Consider the following 27389-nt stretch of genomic DNA (forward strand, 5'->3'; position numbering starts at 1 on the left):
ATGACAGCGCAGAATCTAACAACTGAGTATGTAACATCTGGGTTTTCATCTTGAAGTAGCAGGGAGGTATAAAGTTGTTCTGTGCGACCTGGGAATTTATATAGTATAGGCAAGATGAACCTATATCTGTATAAGTATAGGCAGTGAAAAAAGACATATTCTGTTGTTTCTAGTTGCCCAGAGCCACATGGGCATTTTCTCTCCTCGTAAGATGTCTTCCTAAAGCGGCCTTCCTGAATGGCTGAAGGGAGGGAATGGCAGTGGGCCAGAGTGAAAGCCTTTCACTGTTTTGGAATTTCAAGGTTGGTTATATATGACATCTGGGAGGTGTCTTCTGGTTTCACTGATTAAAAATTTCGGGGACATGGCTAGATCTGCTTGGCATTTGGGATCTTCCAGGTGCTGTTTGATGGTTTGTTTGTTTTTTGCTTGTTCATACCCCATGTCAAGTAGGATCTTCAGGGTGAAGCCTATAGTTATTTTGTTTATCACTAAACGTTTCCGTGTTGTTTGGAAACCGTTCTTAAAAGGGAGCAAGGCCACCAATGCAAGGTTTGGGCCTTTTGCAAACCATGATTTTGGTTTTCTGATAATGTAGTTCTAGTTTGCTCTCCTTGCAGTATGCTGCCAGTGTTTACATGCTTCTTTTAAGGCCTAAAGGAATTCTGGAGAGGATTGCTGTGTCATCTGCATAAAGCAGCACAGGGATATGCTTTCCTGCTAGTTTCGGAGGGTGGAAGCTCATATTGTGGTAGAGGGGTACCATATCATTTATACAGAAATTGAATAAAAATGGGGCCAATATGCACCCTAGCTTGATGCCTTTCTTGGTTTCAACTGCATTAGTTAGATGGCCCTGAGAGTTACATCGTATTTTTAACAAGGTCTCTTCATGTAGTGTGCGTATTAAGTATAGCAGGTGTCTGTCTAGTGTGGAGGTCTCCCATAGCTTAATTCTGGATATAGAGTCAAAGGCTGCTCTGAAGTCAATTAAGGCCACATAGACTGAGACAGTGCTACTAGATGAGTACTTTTCTATTAGGCGTTGAAGAATGAAACATTAGTCGATAGTTCAGCGGCCTTCTCTGCAATTATACTTTCTAGTTCCAGCCAATCTTGGAATTTCTGTTGTAGATGTCTCACATACAGTTTACTTATTGTGTTAAGGAGATTGATTGGTCTACAGTTTGCGGGATCCTCTTTCTTGCCTTTTTTGTATATTGGGACAATGACTGAAAGTCCCCAGTCTTTGGGAATACATTGGTAAGTATCAATACATGTGAAAAGTGAGGCTAGGCTAGGGGCCCAGAAATCCAGGTTGTTTTTAATTATCTGTGCTTTCCCCTGTTTCAGTTGAGCTACCAGGCTCTTGGGTGGCGCTGTGGTCTAAACCACTTGGGTTTGCCGATCAGAAGGTCAGCAGTTCAAATCCCTGTGACGGGGTGAGCTCCCATTGCTTGTTCCCAGCTCCTGCCAACCTAGCAGTTTGAAAGCACGTCAAAATGCAAGTAGATAAATAGGTACCGCTGTGGTGGGAAGGTAAACGGCATTTCTGTGCGTTGCTCTGGTTTCGCCAGAAGTGGTTTAGTCATGCTGGCCACATAACCCGGAAAAAGTGTCTGCAGACAAACGTCAGCTCCTTCGGCCAGTAAAGCGAGATGAGCGCCGCAACAGGGGGCCTTTACCTCTTTACGAGGCTCTCAATCTCTTACAGGCAGGCCCCACTTTGGGAGGTTTGCTATGTTTTGAGTGATTTGGCCTCTCCCACCATCCCACCTTGTAGAGTTCCTGAAAATGTGTCTCTCATATCCTTGGCGGGATATAACATTCTGTCATTGGCAATCTGTTAGTTTGGGAGAGTCTTATGCATCATATAGATTAACAAAAGCTCGAAGGTAACCAAATCACAAGTGACTACAGATTTGCACTAAAAATAAACTTATTTTGGGGGGTAATCTTAAAAAAGGAAAAAAGAAAGAAAGATGAGAATGCTAGTTTATACAGAAGAATACACTGTCCAAATTACTTAATGACCTTCATTTCTTCCTAGTGCAGGCTTCATACTGTATAGGAACACTGGGCATAGAAACATTTCTACTGTAGCTTTCTTTCAACAATGAATTTTGAATTTAAAAAACACACATTCATGTTATGTCACTCATTCATAAGTTTGGAGCTGTGAATTAGGTTTGTACAGCTGAGTCTGTCCAGTTGAGTTAAGCATAACGACATTTGGGAAACGGTAAGTCTGCTCTGATCTTAGTATAAGTTGATGGAGTGAATACCTAACCACTGCAGCTCAGAAACCATGTGAATCCAAACCCTTACAGCAGATAGCACTCCTAAGGGATAACTAGATGTGATGGTGCAGCTGTGTGTACTCATCTATCACACTCATGTAAAAAGCAGAGGCTGGGGAAAACTGTGAGGAACATTTTGGCACTTTGTAAGGATTCCAAGCACCTTAGCAGTAGACAAGGCCCAGCCTTCTTCCTAATGGTTCAGGAAGAAGATCACTCCTACAATCACACTGAACTGGGGGCGCACAACAAAACAACACTCCAGCCTTATTCTTGAGCTTGGAGCTGCAAAGGAAATAAAGGATCACTCCCACATTTTCAGTGCTTCTGAGGCCTTTTGAGTTTATCCCAAACACAGGAAAACTACTGTGAAACACCTCCACCCTTTCCTCAGCTTCAAGCTGAAAAAGAGAGCTGGGGGTTGTTGTGGTGCATTTCCAAGTGCACAGAGTGCTTCATTGGAAATGATAACCCATTCCTTCTCCTCAACCTTCTGGGTTGAGGTTCACCACGCTCACTAGAGGGAGGGGTGGGGACATTTACCCTGGCAAACCTGGATAGAAGATTTGCAGATCTCTGGTAAATTGATTTGGTATGGAGAAGTGCTTCCTTTGGTCTGTCCTGTACCTCCTGCCTATCAATTTGATTAGATGACCAACCATATCCTAGTCCTTTAGGAGAGACATGATTCTCTCTCTTCTCATTCACTCCCTCACCCACAGCTTTCTTTTTTCCAGCGTCTCAACATCTTTTAGACTTTCATTGCACAAAAGATTCTTCGAGTCTTGATCACTTAGTTTTCCTTTCCTTTGTTAGCTCTACGGTATCGTATTTTTTAAAACTGAGGGATACTTCAGAAGAAGGCTGCAATCTGGCATTAAGAAAATAATTTGAAGCTCCAGTGGACATGCCTCAAACAGCTTCTGGAGATACAGATAAAAAGAGGACGTCTTGGGTCATGAAAATGAACAGTTTACACTTAGGAATTCTAGCTAACCTATTTCCACTTGCATAAGTACCGTGGACATGCACCGTGGGTTTTAGCTTTAAGCAGCATATAATAAATACAGTGGTACCTCGGGTTACATACGCTTCAGGTTACATACGCTTCAGGTTACAGACTCTGCTAACCCAGAAATATTACCTTGGGTTAAGAACTTTGCCTCAGGATGAGAACAGAAATCGTGCAGCAGCGGCGCAGCGGCAGCAGGAGGCCCCATTAGCTAAAGTGGTACTTCAGGTTAAGAACAGTTTCAGGTTAAGAACAGACCTCCAGAACAAATTAAGTTCTTAACCCGAGGTACCACTGTAAATAAATAGATAGACAGATAGATAGATAGATAGATAGATAAAATATAGCATGTAGCAGTTGTGAACAAGAAGCATGGGGCTCCCACCTTAAGTTTACAATAAGCCAGTAACTGGGAACCTGATACTAAATTTGGTAAATTAATGTTCTGCTTTCTTCTCTGCTATCCCAAAGGGCTATGAAGTAGGGCAGTAAAGCTAATGAGCAGTTTTAACTAGCTATTTGTGCACATACTGGCTTGCCATAAGTATAACGTTGGTAAGATTATCAACTGAAGTTAGTAGGAATGACTTTAAGATGGAGGAGAGATAGCATCAGGAAGTAATTTATGTTCCACTTTCAGAAAGCATTTACCACAAAGAGGCTGAAGTCTTGATTATAGAAACACAGCCCAGTTTTATGTCGCTCTGAAGATTCTGCGGTAGAGGCAGAGGTTTCCCCTGGGAGCAGCCTATACTACACAAAGCAGGCAAAGTTGGACAGCTCTGCTGCTTATTTCTTTAGTCACAGGCAACTAAGATGAGACACAGGCAACTCCACCTCTGCTCTGTCCTTACCTCAATGGTAAGTGGCACTCCTGAAGCACCTCTGGCTCTATATAGAACAAAACATTCCCAAGTGCAAGATACAATACAGATCTCTGGATCTCTGCCCCAAGTTACTGGCAAGAAAAATGAAGGTTTAAGAAAGATCCCTCGCTTCTCAATTTAACCAATAATTAAAATCCTTTGATGCTACTAAATATACACAGAGCAGTACTCTGCAGAACCATAAAGCAGTACGATATGATCCTAAAAATACAACAATCAATTTCTAAAAGCTACAGCAGACATAATACAACTAACACTATAACAAACAACAACAAACCTTAACAGCAGCAAGACTAATAATAATAATAATAATAATAATTGTACTTATTATTCTTATTCTTATTTATATGCAGCCCATCTGACTGGCATTAAACTTGGCAACCATAAAACTAAGTGTTACATATTAATGGCCTGTCAAAATACAACTCTGAGTTTTGATGGAAGAAACACAAGAGGAAGCCTAATGAAGTTCAATCAAGAGAGTATCCAGGGTTGCACCACCACAAAAAGGTCCAATTTCTTGTTCTCACTCAATAAAGGTTCCACGATGACACTGACAGCAAAGCCTCTCAATTTATCTTGATTCCATGGCAGATCTACCATATGGGAGCAAGTGGTCCCAAGCGAAACCTTGTTCTAAACATTGAAGGCAAATAGGTGGGGAAAGAGCTCACATGGTCTGCAGGCTCATGAGATCTTGTCAGAGTGGGCTGCTTCAGTCAACAGGTGGGGAATGGGGTGGGGAACACATTTTATTTAAAGAAATAAATCTACAAAGTCCACAGCTCTCTTTATACAAGTTCTCCAAGAAGAGGGCAGCTAAAAGTAAAAACAAAATTTAAACAATAAAATTGTAGCTGATGAATAACTACAAACCATCCAAATCATTCAGCAAATAGGTAAAGCATTAATTTCCAGGATATTTATAGATGGAAGCAAAAGGAAAAAAAGGGGGGGTCTTAGCTGTCCATGTTTTTTCCTCCTAGATTTTTTAAATAAAAAACAAACAAATTTTTATTGGCTTTTAGACAAATGTAAATACAGTAACCATTAAACACTTATCTAGCAGTACAGCTAAGGGTGTTTGTTTTATCCATTGACCCTAGACATACACTTACACATTCAACATTCAAACATATGCCCCTTGTTGGACTCCTCCAGCTCCCATCACCACAGCCACTTTTTCCAAAGGTGTCACACCACCTTATACTAGTCTGGTTCAGAAGAGGTATGTAGGAGGTATCTTTTCCAGAAAGAGGAAGAGCTGCTTTATCATATACAACTGAGAAGACGCACACCTACAAATCCAGGAGGATGCCCAGGAGGAAGCCTTTCCAGCCTGCAAACCTGCTGCTTACTTGAGTGCAACACACACCTTTCCAGTTGAAATTGGTTTTGTGTGGGGTTTCAATTTATTTACCTTACTCAGCTGACTACTAACCTCAGGCAGTTGTTCAAGGACAAGACTGCCACTGCTGGTTCATACAGAAATGAAATATATATTTAGCTTTGAAAAGCCCTCAAGGAATTCCGGGGGGGGGGGGCGGGGAGAGACAACAGAACCACCCTAAGTACACATAGGGGCAAATATTTTTATTTATTTTTTGGCTTCTGCTTAAAGTGCACAAATTTTGTAAGTACATAGCTCTTTTTTTATTATGATATGCCCCAGTGGGGAACATCAACATAGTTAACTTGCAGAACAAAGAAGAATAAAGCTATAGGATAGTCTAATTTAGTTGCTGAATCGATGTAACAGAAACAGGCAAGTTTCTGCAAAGGCAGTGGCACACCAGAGATCCACAAAGTCAGATTGATATCCAGGAATAATCTACAAGACGGATGTAGAAGAAGCAGCTCCCAAATAAACAAGCACAAATCATCATCAAGGATGTACAACCCATCCTGGACAACGTCCCTTTTACAGGTCTTGGGGTGGTAAGTCAGTCCTTGCTTACAGACACCCATCTAACCTAAAAAAGCTACCCACCAGCAACAATAGGCCACAGAAAAGAGGCACAAACACAAGCATCAGACCCTGCAATATAGCCAAACACCAGTTTTCTCCCCAAATCTATCTCCTCAGCAATGCTATTATAGATCCTAATAATGTTAATGACAATATCAATGATTTATTCATCTGCTCCATTTTCCACTGTTACATGCTACTATCTGCTGGCAAATGAGACAAACAGCCCAGTCCCTACATAAAATACAAATCTCACAACAGAAATGGCAATATTCAGAAAACAGCATCCCAAGAGACACTGCCACTGACCTTAAGGTGGCCTTTCTCTAACAGTGGAACTTCTAAGGAGAGCTGCTGAACTGCAATTTATCAAACAATTTAATTCTATCAACTGTGACTTGAATTAGGTTAAAGGTTTTTTATCACACTACATGCGTTAATTAGGATTTTTGTGCCATCATTTACACATTCTTTGTGAATGGTCATGAGTAAAATAGGCCATGTACTGTTACTTCCTGCATTTAACTTCCCTCTGTTTACAATTGTCTCCACAGCCGTGTATATTTATATGGACCACTTCTGGACAGCTCACAGAAATAATTCATGGATCTGATGAGTGGAATTCTAAGTGTATGGATTCTGCACCTAGCACCATTGGTAGGTTCCAGCAAAAACAAAGCAGATTCTCCAAAACGGTCATCTGCCCAACTCTATTTTAGACCAATAACAATATTCATTTCCAGACTATCGCCCAATTACTTGTAGTGCTGAATGATTTTTAAATAAGATACATTAAAATCCTGATTTGAAGTGACAAGCAGAAAGCCGATCTGCTGAAAGGCAGCCTATTTAAAAAAAAAAAAAAAAGGATACAAGACCACCCAAGCGCTTACAAGCGTGATTACTTTTCTAGCCTTTTGGAACAAAATCAGACATGACATCAGGAGGTGCATACTTTTCGCTGTGGGGCAAATTCTAGCTTTGAGGAAAGGACAACTTAAAGCTCAAGTGGCACAGGAGCAAAGTAATTGCAAGCATCATGTCACCTTGCTACTAGTGCTACATGGTTAGATGATGATAACAAGGTAAGAGATGCATCTCAATAAAAGACAAAGTTAAGAATTCTACCTCCTGCCTCACTCAAGATAGGCCAATATCACACACATACTTGTGCAGCTATCACAGTGCTGCCAATCTGGGCCCTATGAGTAACATTCATATCGGCATGGCCTTTGCCTATAGAGGGGCAAATAAAATACAAAATGGTTCTGAAAACATGATTTACTACACCGGTTGCTTTTAGTGTGATAAGGTAGTAAAGTTTACAGTTAGGCTGGAATGAGGTGGCGAGATTTGCCTGTCAACCATGCATTTGTCTCCATGACAGCTGTCCAACAAAATACATTTACTCTGCTCATTAACTGTTTGCCTTGAGGTGTTCTTCCAGTAACCCTATCCATCCAAACACCAAGAAATTCTACTGTAGTGCATAGCTTTGCCTTCTTTACGCACTTAATAAAAATTGTATAATTTTACTAGAAGCAATGCATGGAGCTATAAGCTAGGTGCTTGTTGGCACTTCATCTAATCCAAGAGTTGACCCCTAATTGCTTCCACATGTTACATAACAAAAAAGGTTACTTGGGTTGTTATAAATATTCATAGCATTGATATTTTATTTAGCATTTCATAATTAACCTATTATACATGCAGATACTTTTCTTATATATATTTCTAATCATAAGTATTACTATTTATTATAATTTTAAAGTAGATTAAAAACAAAAGAGAATACACTTTTAAAATGTAGCACCGAATCTGTGCAATACATCAACATAAAAGGCAGATCAATGTGGAAAAAAAGTTTCTTGATGGTACAAAGTTTGAATTCCACACCTTTGCTGAATGCAGATTGCAAGTTGTGATGTCCCCAAGCTGTAAGGATGTATGGCAGTGTGTCTACCAAACATGGGGGTAGATATTTACATTTAAGTGAAAGGAGTACTTGACTTGGATCCAAGATGTTCTAAGTTAAGGCAAAGCAAGTAATTTGTCAGGCCCTAACAGTGCATGTCCAACTTAAACTGCTTTACACCAGACACACATTCATTTTGAAGGAGCCAGGTTGAAAATACACCTCTGGAACTCATCTTCAGAACCTTTTCTAGCACACGGTAATGCAAGTATTTCTTTAAAAACCGACAAGAAAATCTTCTAGTTTATGCAAAAAGCCATTGATTGTCAATTAAAACCAATCTAACATTATGTTGGGACAGAGCCAGTAAACCAACTTACTCTGCTGAATTACAGCAATCAACAGGTACTACTGAAATGTATCAGAGCCACAAGATCCCTGAATGAATACTGCATTTTTCCTCAGTGGGATATTCAAAATAATCAACTAACGAAAAAGTAACTAAACTTTATTTGCTTTACAGAAATGACAGTGTTCAAAAAATACTAGATTGTGGGTTGCTAGTGAAGTCTAATTGCAATTTATACAATCAGACACATAGTTGAACAAATGTAACTTTTTTTTACTATAAATAACCTTTCAAAGGGTTAATAAAGTGAGGCTTTTTCAAGTTGTCAGTGCCAATTAACCTAGAATTGTGAAATAAGAAATGGGCTGCAGCTGTAAGAAGCAATGCTAACTCCTGGGTCAATATGTTGGACAAGACAGATAAGCTCCAAAGACTAATTTTTGTAGGCCTGCTACAATTCAACTCATGAAACCACACTTCATATATAAAACTGTCATTACTTTTGTATTTGTAGTCTTGGAGTACAATGTCTACTTTCAAAAACAAATAGCCTATTCAGTCTTCAAAGAAAGGGAGAGGAACCTCTGGCTTGTGGGCTACGCTTAGCCTGCCAGGGGGGTTCCCTTTGGCTCATGATGCCATTTCTCCCCAAGCCATGCCTACCTGTCACTCAGCTGACATACCTGGGTGATGTCAGCTGATAGGCGGGGGGGGGGGGATGAGTTCAATCATGCTGACTGCTGGTGAAGCAAACCCCTGCAGAGAGCAAAACTGAAGTATCCACTAATTAGCTGGTGAGCAGAGTTCCATCCTACCAGGTCCTACTTCATTTGTGGAGAACACAATGGCAAAGAAGACCCCTCTCCCCACACTGCAAGTCAACTCTGACAGGTGGGCCTGACAGCCCATGTATCAGTCACCTGACATCATGATGACATCATCTCCACCTCTGGCTGAAAGGCAAATGGATCTTTTGTGGCATATGCATTCGCAGGCTGATGCTGGAGCATACAGTTGCAGCCAATTATCAGACTGAGCAACCACGTTCGCCCGTCACAATAAGCAGCCCGAGTTGCTGTCTTATTGTGGTTCACTGTGCACAAATAATGTACTTGTGCACGCGGCCCAGCCATTTCCACTTCACTTCTTTCATAAGCGCAAGCAAGAGAAGCAAATCAGAAAACTACAATAAAGACAGGCTTCCTATTACATCCAAACCCGGGATCACAGTTTCTTGCTTCACAAGAAGCCAGGATTTCTAAGCCAACAACAAACCATGACTTAAGGCTGGTGAACAGTTATGGCTTTTACAAAGCAACAAAGTTTAAAAAGGGTACAAGCCAATACTTAATTTAAATCTGCACCCTTTATATAATGTGTCCAATAAAACTTTTAAGAAGAATACATATAAAACCTGCAGGTCTTACATCCAGTATTTGGACATTAATAGAAAATTGAACTTATTTGCGGCTTCCTGGTTTGCTTCTCCCACATGTAGCAGGGGAGGAGTGAAGAGGGAGCGATTGGGAAGTGCGCAGCAGCATGCTCCTTATGCACAATAAACCATTAAAGCCAGTAAATCTAAACAAAGGTACAGTGTAAGTTCCTCTTGTCCCACTAGGGGAATCAAATAAGCTGTGCACCTTTACAGGCAGACAACCCATTTTAGGTATCAAAAATAAGCCAGTGAACTTTTCCATCCCTAAGAAAAAGTGCAGAGGTTAATGGGTCTTCAGGTTACCCAATTGATGGAAGAGGTCAAGAACAAACATATGCAGTACTACTGAAACACAAACCACTTCACCATTCCAATTCAAGGATCAAGGAAAGGATTAATTGAATAAAGTCACTTGAAACAATCAAAACAATGGCAGACACTATACAAACAGCACATTTACACACTGATAACACTGGTCAACAACAAATTTGTTGTCTGCGTTTTTTCAGCTGATTTAGGACGAATCTGATGCGCTGAATCCAAAAATCACATTGGTTTTGCTCAGTCAGGTCAAGTTTTTGAGTTATGGTCACATGTCATTTTTTTACATTTTTATTCACATGTACGCTTGTGTGGAGCATTTTAGAAGAAGTTGGTGGGGGTAAAATGCCATGTTGAATAATTGTTTTGATTGGAAATGATTATTTTAATGACAAGAAGTATTCAGATTCGATAGTTCTGGGTGATTATGTCAAAAAGGGATCAGTTTGAAGCCATAAAACCTCAAAATCTTCCACGAATTGGTGCGGCAAAGCATAAAGTTGGGGGATCAAAACCCCTGGCTCACTCGAGTATACTGAAGGAGAACTATGAAGGGGTGAAGTATGTGCTGGAGAAAATTGGTTATGATCAGCATAAGTGGTTTATTTGTGTTGACCTGAAGATGGTGAACTTTTTGTTGGGACAACAGTCTGGCTTCACCAAGTACCCATGTTTTCTGTGCATGTGGGATAGTAGGGACCGTGCTCAGCATTACACGAAGAAGGACTGGCCTGTACAGGAGGAATTGGTGCCTTGCAAAAAAAAGGAACATCATCAACGACCCTCTGGTGGACAGAGACAGAATACTCTTCCCACCGCTGCACATCAAGCTCGGCTTAATCAAGCAATTCACCAAGGCTCTGGACAAGGATGGTGACTGCTTCACTTACTTGTGCCAGGCTTTTCCAGGATTGACCATGGAGAAGTTGAAGGCTGGCATCTTTGATGGTCCTCAGATCCGTCAGCTCATCAGAGATCCAGAGTTCGGAAACTCAATGAACGAAGTGGAACTGGAAGCGTGGAAGGCATTTGTTCTGGTAGTGAAGAACTTTTTTGGCAACAATAAGGCCAGAAACTACGCAGAACTTGTCAACAACATGCTGACTGCTTTCAGAAACCTGGGCTGCAACATGTACGTCAAGATGCACTACCTATTTTCACATATGGACCAGTTTCCTGAGAACCTGGGTTCAATGAGTGACGAGCAGGGGGAGAGATTCCATCAGGACATGAAAGAGATGGAGACCAGGTATCAGGGTCGCTGGGACGCAGTCATGATGGCTGACTACTGTTGGACTCGGAAGAGAGACCTCCCTGCCGCTGAGCATCCCAGGAGTTCCAAGAAACGGAAGTTCAAGCCCTGAAGTTTGAAAAATGGTGAAGCAACATGCAATTTACATGTACTTACCTTTATCAATGTCCTCCATTCAGTTTACAGTAATCAATGTTTCTATCAGGTAATCAATATATGTTGCTGGAAAAACATTTTTTTCTCTTAAAAACATATTTAGGATGATACGTGTTGACAAAAATCAGCTGATAATGCCACAAAAATGTAACTGATTTTGTCACAAGATCTGATTTTTTTCAAATCAACATAGCACAAAAACCTGACCTGATGGAGAGAAACGGATGCCATTTCCTGATTCAGCAATGCAAAAATACCCTAAATCAGTTGTAGAAATCTAGACAACATTCAAAAAGTAAAAAATTGTTGCCCAGTGTAATTGTTTCTCTCAGCAGGAAGCAAAAATGTCTATAAAGCAAATTATGGCTTTCTCTGTGAAGAGGAGTAACAAAATCCATTTGAAATAAAGGATGCTCTTACTGTCTTTGCTGTGTACACTGTTCTTCAACATTCTACCTAGGTACAAAGAGGATATTATTTCACTCTTTCATACTGTATGTCTTATTCCCAACTTTCTGTTCCATCTTCAAGTTAATGTGGAAGACTTACTTGAACCTATTTGATTGATTAAGATTACTTATATGCCACTTTTCCAGCATCAGCTGTGCCCAAGGTGGCTTACAACAAACATTCAAAACATCCTATAATAATTATATGAAATGGAGAGCATGTCAATAAATTTAAAAATGGCAAAAGAAACAATTTAACAAGCATAGAATAAATCCAATATTACTAAAAAACAAAAAAAAAATAGGTTTAAGTATATAAATACAAAGCAGAACAAGAGCTAATTGACAATTAAGTTTCTGGTACTGGTCTTCCTGCACTCCCAGAAGCCTGGCTTAAATAAGAGTTTTGAAGGGAGGAGTTCTTTTACCAGGCTAAATAGCGTACAGCTATCTTCCATATTCTTACTCTAGAGGAGGCTAGCAGCAGCAAAAGGCAAATGCTGGAGAACATAATGATGGTCAGCCGCTTCCCCAACCTCCTGAAGTGCCAACTGCTGGTACAGTTCTTACTGCACTTCAAAACACCTAAGCAGCACAGTTCAGAGGGAAATGGTCATATCACCAAGAAAGATGACTTACAACAGGCTCCCATATCCCAATTTCAACTGCCTGCAATCTAACATACTTCAGTGTCCCATACTTATTCCACAGGCAGTTGCTGTAGTTAGATCAATGCAGTAAGCTAGCACCTTAGCAGAGTTAAAGATAAAAGATTGCCTTGCTTGTGTTCCCCCCACCCATAACAATAAATTGCATATCCCCATGTTGAAAATAAATTATTCTTTAATTATTCCTGATCCTATATGCATGTCTGCTTGGAAATGCTCTCAGTGAATTCAGTAGGACTTACTGCCCAGAATGAGCCTTAGGGCTCATCCACACATCTTCTCTGTACTTGATTACTGTACTCTTGGTGACTAGCAACTGAAAATGCAGGAATGCCGTTTCACTTGTTTACCAGACAAGAATGATTTCAACATTACCACAATGTGTTAATTAAGATGTTTTCATGATTGTACCTGCAGGACTGAATCTTAAGAGGAGTGGGGGAAGAAGAATGTTACACCATTTCAGAAACTTCCCATAGTTAGTTGTCTACAAATTTCCAATAAATCAGCATTTTCTTACACAAACCCATGATAATTAGAGAGTAGGGAAAAAATATGTTTTGCAAAGCACTGAAAAAGTCTGCAGCTTCCACAACTGAAACAAAACAAAACACTTATTTGATGGCCTACGATAGGACTTGCTATGGTTTGGTTCATGTCTGGGTAACCATCTGAGGCACCCCAAAGGCCTTTTGTCATGTCACACACTGCCAGTTTCCAGATGACATGTTTAAAAAAACACACACACAAAACCCTCACATATTTTTGCCCTGGTACAATATGCAACAATGCCCTGGCTTCAAATGCAACAGTTGCAGAATTGCAAGGAAGAGGAGGAGGAACCTTTTCCTGTTATTCTACAGACAATATTATGGGATTGCTACTTCACCTTTCTTTTGGAAGAATCATCACTGGTTATTAATGCATGCTATTTAAGAATAACCCATTCAAAAGCTATATATATGTGTGTGTGTGTGTGTGTGTGTGTGTATAGCCTAAAATCCTTTGTTCGGAAAGCATCTATTGCAAATAACAAAGCTAGCCTTCCACAAGGCCTAGATGATAAGCAGCAGGAAGTCTCTCACCTTTTAGAGAGTATTCAAAGAATTCAATACAATCAAGCAATGGGAATTCCTCATAGGCTGTGAAAGGTGACAAGTGTCATGAAATGCCCTTCTCTCCGGAGGGAACCTCCAGCTCCCACTGACCCAAATGACTGCAGGCTATCCTCAGATGTCAAAAACTAACAACGCCCATACATTTCTCCCATTTTCTGTGCCAGCTACTAAATGGAAAAAGGTGTATATTTTATGACAAGGGGAGGAGGGAAGGGGAGGAGGGAATTGCCTGCACACATCATCTTGCAAGATCTGCATTTTAAGAATTCACAGAAATACAAGTTGCCATTTATCTTTCATGAAAACAATAGCAGCCCCCCCAAAATGAGATTAAATATTGCACAAGCAAAAACACAACACACACCCAGGTTACTTGTCATATATACCACCACTACCCCCTTCCCTGGCACAGTCCCCCAACGGCTGGATGATTCACCCCTGTAAGGAGAACCAAGTCAAGAAAGACGGATGAGGAAAAGGGAGGTGATAAGAAGACATGCTAACCTACCTGTCCCGAAGGCTTTGGCCACCAGCCACGCTAGATTACAGGCGATTTTCGCTCTGTTGAAGTCGTAATGATCAAAGGGTTTGATGGCAGGGACAATGAACGTCTTTCTCATTTCCTTGACGTCTGCGGCATCCCCCATTTTCCTTCCCTCCCCCCCACACCCCGGGCCCACAGAGCCTTAATTTTATTTTATTTTCAAAAAATCAATTTACATGATTCACCTTCTAGAAGGCAACCTTCAATATAGAGAGAGATATATTATATATAGATGTATATTTTAAAAATCTAGTAATATATAGGTCTTCCTTCCTTCCTCTTTTTAGGAGACCGTAGCAACGGAGGATGGAGGCGGTGCAGCGAACTCAGCTGTGTTTATGGGGCGAAATCCCCCCCGCCACCGCTTCCCCTCCCGCTGCATAGGAATGTGAAAGAAATGCCCTCTTTTTCTCCTTCTCCCCCACCCTACGCCACCCCACCCCAGGGCCCTTTGTCCGAATGCCCTTTTTCCGATTCCAAACAAATAAATTGCAACCGCAGCCGATGGCCAGCTCGGAGACTCCTCGGGCGAATGGTGAGGATTATTGCTGCTGCTGTTATTATCAATTATTCTGGTTGCTTCTTCTTTTTTGAAAGAGAGTCTTCCCCACAAGCCTGAAGAGGAGGCTCCTGCTCGGCTCGGCTCTCCCCTCCGAAATGCAGAGGGGGCGGGGAAAAGGGGCCAGACTCTGGAGGGAGGCGGCCGGGATTTTCCTGCAGCGGCTCGGGAGGAAGCGGCGCCCAAGGCAGGGAGATGTCCGGGCGCTCCAGATACGGCTCTCCAAGCGGGAAGGCGAGGGAGGGACCCGGCGGCCGAGCCGGCCGCGGCGCTTGTCAGTGCTCCTCCCGGCGCTCTGAGGGCCGCCTCGCTTTCTCCGGCGTCGCCCCTATGTCGCCCCCTTCCCAAGCTTCGCCACAGCTCCCCTTCCTCCTCCTCCTCCTCCTCCTGCCGCGCTCAAGACTGAGGAAAGCAGCCGCGCGCAAAGACGCATGCGCGCTCTCCTGGCTAGCCGCTGCCCCCTCCTCATCGTGCGCGCTTCCCCGGCTTGGGCGGAGCTGCCGGGAGAGGAGACGGGGTGGGGTGGGGTATAGACCAAGGGGGAGGCGCAGAGGGGTGTTGCCTCCCCCCCCCACGTCCCGCACCGACGCCCGGCTTGGGGAAACGGAGGGTCACGTGGCCGGTACAATGGGGCATTCTTGACGCGCGCGCTCCAGCTCACCATCATCTGGTTCCAGGGCGCCTCAGCGACCAGGGCGGAGGCTGGCCCACCACCAGGGCGCACGGGGTGGGGTGGCAAATCGGGAGGGCCTCGGGCAGCTGAAGGCCTGGGGCAGGCGGGGTGGGCGCGCGGCGGAGCCCGGCCGTTCTCTGCACAAGAACAGGCTGAGAGGAAACAAGGCAGCTCTCGGGCATGCATTGGCACCGGCGATGCCCCATGGTAATTATAGACTTAATAGGCTATAATAGTCGCCGCCTTTTGGGTAATCATCATGTCTATTATTAGCTCACCTACTTCAAGAGACGTTAGCCCTGCTATGGGGGGGGGTACTCCTCATTTTGTTGACGAGGAGCCCCCCCCCCCCCCAGATTTCTACCGCAGAGTCCTGCCTTCAGGGCATCAATGACTGGCAGGCCCATTCTGGAGCTTGCTTTTTTTTTTTTTTTTTTAAGTTGCATTTGACTGCACTGTGGGAAATGTTGGCCAATTCGTGAAAAATAAGTATTTTTTAAAAACGCGCATATGTGTCTACATCTTAGTGTCTGGGCCACGGAGCAATTGCAATTGGTTAATTATCCGTTTGTTTGTTTTTGTTTTTTTTAAAAAGCTTCTCAAATCCTTGCTTTTCTTCCAACACAGGACATGCAGTTTGCATGTGGGAACTGAAGCTTTGATTTTCACTTGGGCAGCGATAGGATTCTTGGAAAGCACATGTGTCAGTGAAAATAAAAAAAATCCTTCCAGTAGCACCTTTAAGACCAACTAAGTTAGTTCTTGGTATGAGCTTTCGTGTGCAAGCACACTTCTTCAGATACCATGGACTTCCATTTCATGCGGCTCAATGTGGTGCCTTCCATGGTTCCAGTTACAGATAGGTAGCCGTGTTGGTCTGCCATAGTCAAAATAAAAAAAATCCTTCCAGTAGCACCTTTAAGACCAACTAAGTTAGTTCTTGGTATGAGCTTTCGTGTGCAAGCACGAAATCGTATCTGAAGAAGTGTGCTTGCACACGAAAGCTCATACCAAGAACTAACTTAGTTGGTCTTAAAGGTGCTACTGGAAGGATTTTTTTTATTTTGACTATGGCAGACCAACACGGCTACCTATCTGTAACTGGAACCATGTGTCAGTGAGTTATGAACCTTATGTAAGCATTTGTGCAGAAATAAAACTGCTTGCACTTTTGCAAAGCTAAGCCAGCCCGGTATGGTTGCAATACAGCATGTTGAGTTTCCTACACTGCAGGGTGTTGAATTAGATCACCCTTGGGGGTCCTTTACAACTCTATGATTCTATTGTGAACGTAAAATCTTTTTAAAAAAATTATCTGAGAAAAACATGAGTGGCCACTATCACTAGTGCAATCTCTTAGAGTCAATGTAAGTTACCCTGATAGATGGGGCAATTAAAACATGCCTTAAATTTGGAACTAGGCATGTTTATCACTAACTGGGCTATCTTGGGAGAGAGCCAGGGAGACTTATTCCATGTACCAGGAAAGAGTACAGTACTATACGTATGTTATATAGCCTTGCCCTCTCAGGCCAGAGCAGGAAACAGCTACAAGTACTTAATTCTAGGCATGCAATAGTGAGGGACAAACTACACATTACATCCACATGTGTATAACAAAGCTCATAACTAGTATTCCAGGGCATACTGCCTCTGACAGTAAAGGTAGAATATAGCTAGTAGCCATTGATAGTCATATCGCCCATGAATTTAAAGCCATACAAGTTGGCAGCCATCAGTATATCCTGTGGGATCAAATTCTATAGTTTAACTTTGTGCTATGTGAAGAAACACATTCTTTTGTCTCTCCTGAATCTTTCACCATTCAGCTTCATGGCCCTGGGTTCTAGTATTATCAGGGAGAAAAACCTCTTCCTAGCTATCTTATCCACACAGTGTATAATATTTCACACCTATCACACAGACACCCCTCCTCCCCCCCCCCCCCGTATTAAGAATCCCCTTGATCATTTTGGTTGCCCTTTTCTGAACCTTTTCCAGCTCTTAAAGTTTTCCTTTTTTAGGTAAGACAATCATAATGGAACATGGTATCCCAAGTTATGGCCATGCCATCGATTTGTATAACAGCATTATAATTCTGGCAATTGTATTTTCAATCCCTTTCCTAATGATTTCCAAGATGGAATTGGTCTTTTTCAGAGCTGCTGCATACTAGGTCAACATTCTGACCTTGAATTCTACAGCGGATAAAACACATCCTCAATTCCCTATATTATCAGTTTGGGATGAAATGTCACACAGCCCCTAAATCCCCTCTCCTGCCTTGTTAAGTATGGCTCTCAGTCTGTGAACCATCATATTTTCTAGAGATGTAATTTTCCAACTCTGCTTCATGAAGCTCTGGTGTTAATGCAGAAATATCACCATGCTTTTAATAAGAAAATCAGTAATGAAACAAAACCTGGATCACTTCCCTGGATCACTTGCCAGACTACTAGTCTTCCCCTGCAATACATTACCATAAGGGAGTGTTGGATGTGTTCAGCAGTGCACATTCATGAGTGACAGTAGTGAAACCCAAGATGCCTAGTCACTATTTCATGTGAATTGAGTGTATGGACATGCCTCATTAATATCTGCAATGTGTGTAGAGATTATCTGGTAGACAACATTAAGTAGGGATAAATGTTCCCAGAAGGTATATGGTTTGAAATCCTCTGTTCAGTAGAAGGTAACCAATTACTGTCATGTGGAGAGATTGTGATTGGGCCTCTGAGCAAAAAAGTTGCACATCGCATGTAAAGGTCCTTTTTCAACACTTCATTTACATTCACTGTGCAAGAGTAACCCATCATCCCACTGCTTGGTTCATTGGTCAGGAGAGTTGGCCACTGTAACCATCATAATGACAGAAAAGGGAGATAAGAACGAAATAGAATCACAGAGCATCATGCCTTCAGTGTTAGCCAAAATCATTGATCTTAGTTCTGTAACTCAAGGAGAAAGCAATAGTAGCAGTGCTGAACATTGCTTGTTTATTTTATTTATTAATTTATTAAACTTATTAGTTGCTTGTCACCCCAAGTAACTTACAGCAATGTTAGTGTGTATGTATACATAAACACACACACACACACAGAGAGAGAAATACACACTGCCATAAGGGAAAGGGGGGAAATCATACATCAATATATTGTCTAAAAGAGCTTTCCAAACTTTTCATATTGGTGACACACTTTTTTGACATGCATCGTTCTGTGACACATTAATTCATTTTTACTAGCAAACTGGAAGTTAAACTAACCCATGCTTCCACAAACTCAGGCCTCCAGATGTTTTTGGCTTACAACTCCCATGATCCTTAGCTAGCAGGACCAGTGGTCAGGGATGATTGGAACTGTAGTCTCAAAACATTTGGAGGGATGAGTTTGAGGAAGCCTGAACCAACCCTTTTGCTGTGGTCTAAACCAATGAGCCTCTTGGGATTGCTGATCAGAAGGTCAGCAGTTTAAATCCGCATGACGGGGTGAGCTCCTGTTGCTCTGTCCCAGCTTCTGCCAAACTAGCAGTTCAAAAGCACACCAGTAAAAGTAGATAAATAGTACTGCTGTGGCAGGAAGGTAAACGGCATTTCTGTGTGCTCTGGCTTCCTTCAGTGTTCTGTTGCACCAGAAGTGGGCCACATGACCCAGAAAGCTGTCTGTGGACAAACGCCGGCTCCCTTGGCCTGAAAGGGAGATGAATGCCGCAACCCCATAGTCGCCTTTAACTGGACTTAACTGTCCAGGGGTCCTTTACCTTTTTTTTACCAGCCTTGGGAGCAGCATGGGGAGCATTTGCCTGACACACCTACATACTGCAGCCGACACACGTAACAGTTTGGAAAGCTCAGTTCTAACATAACATTTATGGGGGGGGGGGAGAACCACCTGCCTTATAAATAATAACAAACAACATTAACTATACTTTAATAATAAACAAACAATACTCCCTCCCACTAATTAGCAGATAAAGAACTATTTTTCCCCTTGGAAATTCCCCACCTGGAAGTCTGTTAGTCTGTTATCAGGCCAGCTGTTGCAAATTGGAAGTGGGTGGGTGCACCCTCCTCTTCCAAGGCATGATCCTGCATCTCCTCTCTCTCCAGGAGGGAGCAGTAGCAAGGCAAAACAGGAAACTAGTAGCAAAAGTTTTACCTGGTTTACAGTTTGTCTGGCTACTGCTTCCCTCCTGCTGTTGGGGCTGGGGGTGTTGTCCACCCTTAATTTAGAACAGCAAAGGAAGGGGAATCAAGGAAACTGAAATAAAAAGTCACCTTTTGGTCTTGGTTTTTGTGTTCCCAAAATAAAAGGCCCCAGAAACTCTGTTCTCTGCTAGTACAATGCAGTATAAAGATTCATAATTCGCTTCTCTAGCAAAGCCTGCAAGAAGCAAAGTACAAAAGGTTATAATGCTATATGCACATGGAAGAAAGTCTAAATTGAACTTCAGGACTTGCATAGCAATCCTAGGCATGTCTATTAGAAACAAATACTCTTGTTCAGAGATTTTGTGTAGACTTCAACTGATATTATTTTATATCTTTGTTACAAATTTTATGAGTTCCCTGCTTTTTGCCAAGGTGGAATTTCAAATTGACTGTAGCACTTTAAAAAAGCTGCACGTAAGTCCCATTGAAATTAACAGGTCTCAAGTTAGTCACAATCACAACTGATTTCAACAGGATTTAAACTGGATTATGACACCTGGAGAGGACTGCTGTGGATTTCAGAATTCTACAGAAGACAGAATTATTTCCCCATAACTACTTGCCTCAATAGCACATGGGGCTGAATGTCTTTTACTTGCAGTAAGTGGGACCCGCAACGAAATATTGCAGGCTGGAGTGCTCCTATAAAGAGTCCTATAAAGAGTCCAGCCATCTAGCTATGCCTTCTTTGAGTATACTTCATCCCATCCCTCCATTTTTCTGTTGCTTCTTCCATACACACACATCAGTCTTTGTTGAGCTGTCTTTGGTTCCCCCCAATCCTTTGGTTCCCCACCTCTCAAGCCTGCTGATACCCCTTCCTTGTTTGTGTGAGGTGCTATTTTGCCTACATAAGGATTCATGCTTAGTGAATGAATTCACTCTTAGTATGTAGCATATTGTAGTATGTACAGCAAGAACCACTGTCTGATTAGATCTTATGAAAGGGAAACTGCCATGGTCCATTTATTAAGATGTTTTGCTTCAGCAGCCACTACTGTTGCAGAGTAAATAAAACAGAGCTCAGGAAAACTCAGTACTTTGGCAGTGTTCAATGGGGTAAGACAGGCAGGGACAGGAGAAGACATTCTTTGAGAATGGGGGTATAACGTTAAGAAGAATGTTCTTATCGGTGAAGTGTTAGGTGGTGTGCCACTGCATCTGGTCATCCTAGCTGAAATTCAAAGCTATCGACAAGTAAAATATGTGCAAAATGCTGCCTTTTTAAAGGAAACATAGCAATTCTTAGAAAAACATGGAAGCAAATACACACTTCCAGAAGCAAACCCTTGCAGAGTAACAGCGGCATGGATTTGCTCACAAAGAATTATCTGTGATAAGCAAAGGTCAAAGACATTCACCTTTGCATGAAATATTTCATCCCTACAAAACGTGACTGTAAAAAGAGGAAGGCAAAACAGCCAGCTTTATTAATTTTGTAAGATCAGCAGCTGAGGAACAGCATTCTGTGGCCATAATTCAACTAAGCAGTGAGAATGATAATTTAACTTGAGAGTGATACAACTGAAAACATGGCTTTTGCAAGAGTAGGCAGGAAATAATGTTGAAGATGGAACTGTACCACTTCTACCAGTCAGGCTTATCTGCTAATAGTAGGCTTTTACAAGCAGGAAGAAAAGGTGTAAGTGACCAGAACATAAGATTCAGGTAGGTAGCCATGTTGGTCTGAAGCAGTTGAAATAAATAAAAAATTTTAAAAATTGTCCAGTAGCACTTTAGAGACCAACTAAGTTTGTTCTGGGTATAAGCTTTCACGTGCATGCACACTTCTTCAGAACAACAAGAATCATGTTACCTCAGTTTTGAGAAAATTAGCAATCAAATTTTCGCCAAACTTACATCAAAGTATTTCCATTATTGTAAATATGAAGGTCGCTTCAGGCATGACTTTCCCCTCCTACATGGAGTTAAGACAAATATTTTGTGTGAAGTGGCCATTATAGTAAGGACAGGTCTACGGAACCAGGAGAGTCAAGAATTGAGGCTTACTGCAGCAGACACAGGAGGAGGGGGACAATTATCTGGTAAAAAAAATGAAGAAAGACTGGGAGCCCCAGAGGAGGTTGGGACAGTTTGGGAAGGTGGAGTCAAAACACATTTCCTCCTCTCTTTCGGGCATGGTCTGCGATTTTATGCTCTATGTCCAAGCACTCTTTTTTGCTCCATAACTTTCCCCATGAAAACCAGATCTTTTAAAGCTCAATCAGAGCAAGTATCCATCTGTGGGAAATCTTAATTGATGCTTGCTCTGATTCAGCTTTAAAGAGTATGTTTTGGGAGGAAAGCCTGGAACAAAAAAACCCTACCATGCTCAGACATGGAGTGTTGAAACACAGACCTCTGCCTGGAAAGAGTGGGGGGAAAGGTAAGCAAGTGTGGCCAAGCCCACAGTCTGGTGACTCGGGCGTGGAGGCAGCACCAACTATGGCATGTTCTTGACAGAATCTAGCAGGACCCGGTGCATCCCAGGTGGAGCCAACAAAATTTGGAGTTCACCGAGTTTTCAGACCTGTGATGATAACCTGAGAAAGGGCCAACTCCAGGTTTGAGGGGGCCCTCAGTAAAATGCCCTCCTTTGGACCCCCTCCTCTATTGCTGGGCCCTGGTGGCAGCAGCAGAAGATCTACAATCAGTGCTGTTATTTTTGAACTGCCATTCTAATTTCCATGATATCCCTGACACAGCATCACACCAGGGCATCATGGGAAATTTAGCTCCCAGAACTAGCCATCCACTGTGGAGGCACAGGGCAGGAGTTGCCACAAAAGTGCTCAAGGATGCTCTGTACTGTACTGATGCTGGGCCTGACCTGAAAAGTTGCAAGTACAGTATTGGGGATATCACTGTGAGATGGGTATGGGGTAACCTACAATTACTTTGTTTCCCACTGTGTTGGGATGTCAAGGTGTAGTGTAGAAGTGATAGCAACCTCATGAACCTAGACAAAAGTATGTAGGCATTTTCCTTTGCATACAGGCATCCAAGGATTCAACCACTGAGTAAAGGAATAAAGGAATTGATGAAAGCATTGCCAACACTTGGGGCATATTTGGGACAAAGCAAGGTATGATGGGGAGTGACGCAAGTGGCGCAAGTGACGCAGAGCCTAGGACCTGCTGATCAGAAGGTCGGCAGTTCGAATCCCCATGATGGGGTGAGCTCCCGTTGCTCAGTGCCTGCTCCTGCCAACCTAGCAGTTCAAAAGCACACCAAAAAATGCAAATAGATAAATAGGTACCGCTCCGGCGGGAAGGTAAACGGTGTTTCCGTGCGCTGCTCTGCTTCGCCAGAAGCGGCTTAGTCATGCTGGCCACATGACCCTGAAGCTGTACGCCGGCTCCCTCGGCCAATAAAGCGAGATGAGCACCGCAACCCCAGAGTCGGCCACGACTGGACCTAAGTGTCAGGGGTCCCTTTACCTTTACCTAAGGTATGATGGGGGGGGGGCGAGTGGGTCTGAATCACCATGCTAGGTTTTAATCCATTTTTGTTTGAGAAGCGCCAGTTTATACAAGAGTACACCATGTAGCACAAATGCAAAATTTATAAAAGTGTATTGAATATCAAAGGCCATGATGTGCAGATAGAGGACAAAGTCATCCTCCCTGTGAAGGTTACTAGCGTTTTTTTTTTTTAAGTTTTATAAATTATAAGTTTAAACACTTAATGCTCCATGTACCAAGGATGAGACTGATGTAATTTGAAGTCACTGACCTGGAGCCTTGGCTATGATTTCTCAAAGCAGCAATAAGTCCCAAGATTTTCTGTCTGAGAACCAGAAACATTTTTAACCTAGATTAATCATTCTAAGCTTAAACAAACTGAGGGCCCTCTTGCCGTACAGGCAGACTGGGGAGTCAGATTGGGTGACCCATTTCAAGGTGTGCCTGTCATGATGGAAGCAACATAAAAAAAGTTTGGTCCTGACTCTGCTCATTAATCAGGGACTGAATGGGGGATATGTAAGCAGACTGAAAAGTTCAGCTTGTCATCTTGACTCAGATTTATTTATTTTAAAACTGCTTTTGATTTCAAAAACCATCATGCAGAATTTGGTTATGCAATCTTAAGAAGTATCCAAATGCAAACAAACAAGTTTCCAAAATATACGACAGATTTTGTTGCACTTAGTTTTTAGTTTTTGCAACATCCCTAAGAAAAGGAATCGTTGAAAGGTAGGATTACATTAAGTAATTTTAAAAACATATCTGGTGATCACACCTAGTGCCTTTTTCTCTTCAACATATTTTGGTGGTGGCGGTGGTTGTTGTTGTTATTATTATTATTATTATTATTATTATTATTATTACTACTACTACTACTACTATTACTGGAACACCCAAAAACTTACAGCTTTACATAATTGGTTGGCTATAGGTGCCATGGTTCATGTGTCAGGTGCTGCAAGAGTATGGGCCAGCGGCAATTTTGAATCAGGACTTCTGCAGGCCATGTGTATATCTATCCAAAGTCTTTACCATTCCAGACTACCGGTATATGTCATCCAAATGAAATCTGCCATTAGTCTTGGCTTTCCAGTGAATTTTGTGGCCTGTTTGAACTTGGAATAACTTCCCACTTCCATGATTTGTATTCATTATTATTAACATGCATTAGAATCCCCGCTTCATCTATATTAAGCATGGATCTAAAAGAGTGAGGGAAATCCTCTTTTAAGCAGCCCTTGAGCACTCTGCACTGTAACAGCACAGCTAAAAATCGCCAAGGAGTAACTAATCCACTTTAAGTGATCTTGTATTTGTTCCTCAAGGGTATTTAAGATTGCCACTATAACTGCAAATAGGCTGGGTGCCTGAAAAACAACAGTGCCCCATTCTGACACACCTGTTCATAACTGGGGTGCTGGATATGAACAGTGTGATGTAAATGAGGATAAGTACATATCCAACCCTCAGTGTTTTTATATAGGATGAGCGAGAGACCACAAATTATTGGGCATCATGTGCCTTTATCTATGTTCCTCTCTTTCCAATAAAGTAATTCAGAGTGCAGTGGTTTGTTATGCTTTGAAGATTTACCTCCCTACCACCTCTTTGCTGTTACAGCCAGAGAGTCTTTTTTCTCTGAATCCACATCAAAAGGAGAATAATGGAAATCCTTTACTTCAGCCTGCCACACTCATAAATCACTTCGGCTTTTAAAATCAGTTTCTAGCTATGAATACTAAAAAATGTATTAGGCCATACATTTATAAAATTAAACATTTTCTGATTAATTCCCAGCAGTTTGTGCCAGGTAAACATAGTTCCAGCCCGATCATACAGCCAGGTTAGGCAGCTGCCTAATGTAGTTACAGTGGTGCCTCGCAAGACGAAATTAATCCGTTCCGCGAGTCTCTTCGTCTTGCGGTTTTTTCGTCTTGCGAAGCACGGCTATTAGCGGCTTAGTGGCTATTAATGGCTTAACGGCTTAGCGGCTATTAACGGCTTAGCGGCTTTAAGAAAAAGGAAAAGAACTCGCAAGACGTTTCGTCTTGCAAAGCAAGCCCATAGGGAAATTTGTCTTGCGGAACGACTCAAAAAACGGAAAACTCTTTCATCTAGCGAGTTTTTCATCTTGCGAGGCATTCGTCTTGCGGGGCACCACTGTATATGATAGAAAGAGGGAAGAGGGATTAAAAAGAAATAATCTAGTGTGGGGGGAGTGGGCTCCATTAACTCTTCTCTCCTGGTGCCGTGGCCCGAAGCATTATTTAAAAAAAATGAACTGAAACAAAAATTGGCAAAGTCGAAATCTGCAATCCTGTAAACTGCCCTGTGAAGGGCAGTAAGTAAGTAAGTAAGTAAGTAAGTAAATAAATAAATAAATAAAAGCACTCACTAAAGAGAAAGTCTTTAAAAATTCGGTTCTAAATTAATATGTATAGCAGGCATAGGCAAACTCGGCCCTCCAGATGTTTTTGGGACTACAATTCCCATCATCCCTGAACACTGGTCCTGTTAGCTAGGGATGATGGGAGTTGTAGTCCCAAAACACCTGGAGGGCTGAGTTTGCCTATGCCTGGTGTATAAGATCAGGCTGTTAGTTTTATACAGGAAAGTTATTCCAGTATGGAATGTCTTTCATTTCTGCCCCCAAGTCAATTTATCAACCACTGGAATAGAAATCCAAATGCCATGTTTGCCCGAGGCTTTTAAAGGTAGATGGCTTTTGTACATTTCTAGTGAGGAAATGTAAGACAACTTGCAGGTTTCTGAATTCCTTTCATTTTTAAAGTGCACTGTCCACTTTCCAAGATAGAATATTAAACACACAAAACTTGCCCCTATACTGTACTAGCTGTTAAAGGCACACAAGGCCTGGGGGGGGGGGGGAGATTGGCAACCTTAATTGGAACATCTATGAAATAAGGCTAATAGTGCAATCCTATATATGTCTACTTAAATAGATGTACAATTTATTTCAAGGGCGCGTACACCCAGGTAAGGGGATAATAAAACCCACTGAGAACAATGGGATTAAGTTCAGAATAAGTGTACAGTGGTACCTCAGAACTCGAACGGCTCCGTTTTGGCTTCCGAACGCCGAAAACCCAGAAGTGAGTGCTCCAGTTTTCGAACGTTCTCCGTAACACAAATGTCCAATGCAGCTTCCGCTGTGCAAAAACCTAGCTATCGGCCAGTTGGAAGCCGTGCCTCGGAACTCGAATGTTTTGGAAGTCGAACGGTCTTCCAGAATGGATTGCATTTGAGTTCCGAGGTACCATTGTACACAATAGGATGTTGCTATAGGCCTGTAATTCTATGTACTTACATGGAAGTAAATCTGCCCTCAACGCAGTTAAAACTTCTACGTAAAATCTATAGGCTTTCTTTTAAACTGCTTTGAGGTTTTTTCCACAACCAAGCAGTATAGAAATTTTATGGCATAAATAACTCTTGAGGTCCCCCCCCCCCCATCAAACAGTATATAAACTAACAACAACAACAATATACTTGGGACTAAGCCCCATTGAATTAAGTGGGACTTATTTAAAAGTATTCCTGCACAGAATCTGGGCACACTGTAATATCAACTAGCAAAATTTGTGATACACGTATCACTTTCATGTAAATCCCAGTAAAGAAAGCAACATGTGGGTGAGGAAGTTGGCTAATGGTGAGATCATGGAGTCTGCATCTTGTCATAGTCTTAAGACAGAAAGTAGGAGGAAGGAAGGGGCCTTCCAATGGAGCTGTGTAAGGAGCTTTGCAGGATTCAGATTGAACCTAACACTGCTACAGAGAAGGAACGTACGATGGTTGTTGCCTCTTCTTTGAAAATATACAATCCAACTGTCAACTTGATTTCTCTCCATTCTTCCATTAAACAAACAAGTATTGTTTCCTCTCTCTCCATTGCTCTGTTTATCACCTAGCCTAATGAAGAGTTCCTGATAACCCAAAGGCTTGCACACTATTTTGTGACCTTTTGTTGAGCCTAATAAAGGTTGTGCCGTAGTATGGATTTTTTCTTATGGGCCAACACCACTACCTTTACTGTTTGTGTATTGGATAGAAACGATTTTGCTCGGAGCCATGTAATATT

The 27389-nt window shown here is 42.0% G+C and overlaps 2 protein-coding genes across 9 annotated transcripts in view; one reads left to right on the forward strand and one right to left on the reverse strand.

Annotated features, from left to right (window-relative positions):
• CAMSAP2 (calmodulin regulated spectrin associated protein family member 2) overlaps positions 1-14507 on the reverse strand; it is a 78134-nt gene extending 63627 nt beyond the window's left edge. For both annotated transcript variants that reach the window (XM_081010754.1, XM_081010753.1), the window contains exon 1: positions 14343-14507. In XM_081010754.1, the coding sequence (XP_080866880.1) occupies positions 14343-14481 (139 nt within the window). In that variant the 5' untranslated portion in view covers positions 14482-14507. The remainder of the gene's footprint in view (positions 1-14342) is intronic.
• Positions 14508-14647: 140 nt separating this feature from the next.
• DDX59 (DEAD-box helicase 59) overlaps positions 14648-27389 on the forward strand; it is a 31466-nt gene continuing 18724 nt past the window's right edge. For 5 of the 7 annotated variants that reach the window (XM_081010770.1, XM_081010775.1, XM_081010776.1 and 2 more), the window contains exons 1-2: positions 14648-15817; positions 16238-16317. The gene's annotated coding sequence lies outside the window, so the exon portion shown is untranslated. The remainder of the gene's footprint in view (positions 15818-16237; positions 16318-27389) is intronic. The other 2 variants (XM_081010772.1, XM_081010773.1) reach the window with 1 other exon arrangement.

This window comes from Podarcis pityusensis (genome assembly GCF_964106645.2).
Source record: "Podarcis pityusensis genome assembly, chromosome: 6".
NCBI lineage: Eukaryota > Metazoa > Chordata > Lepidosauria > Squamata > Lacertidae > Podarcis > Podarcis pityusensis.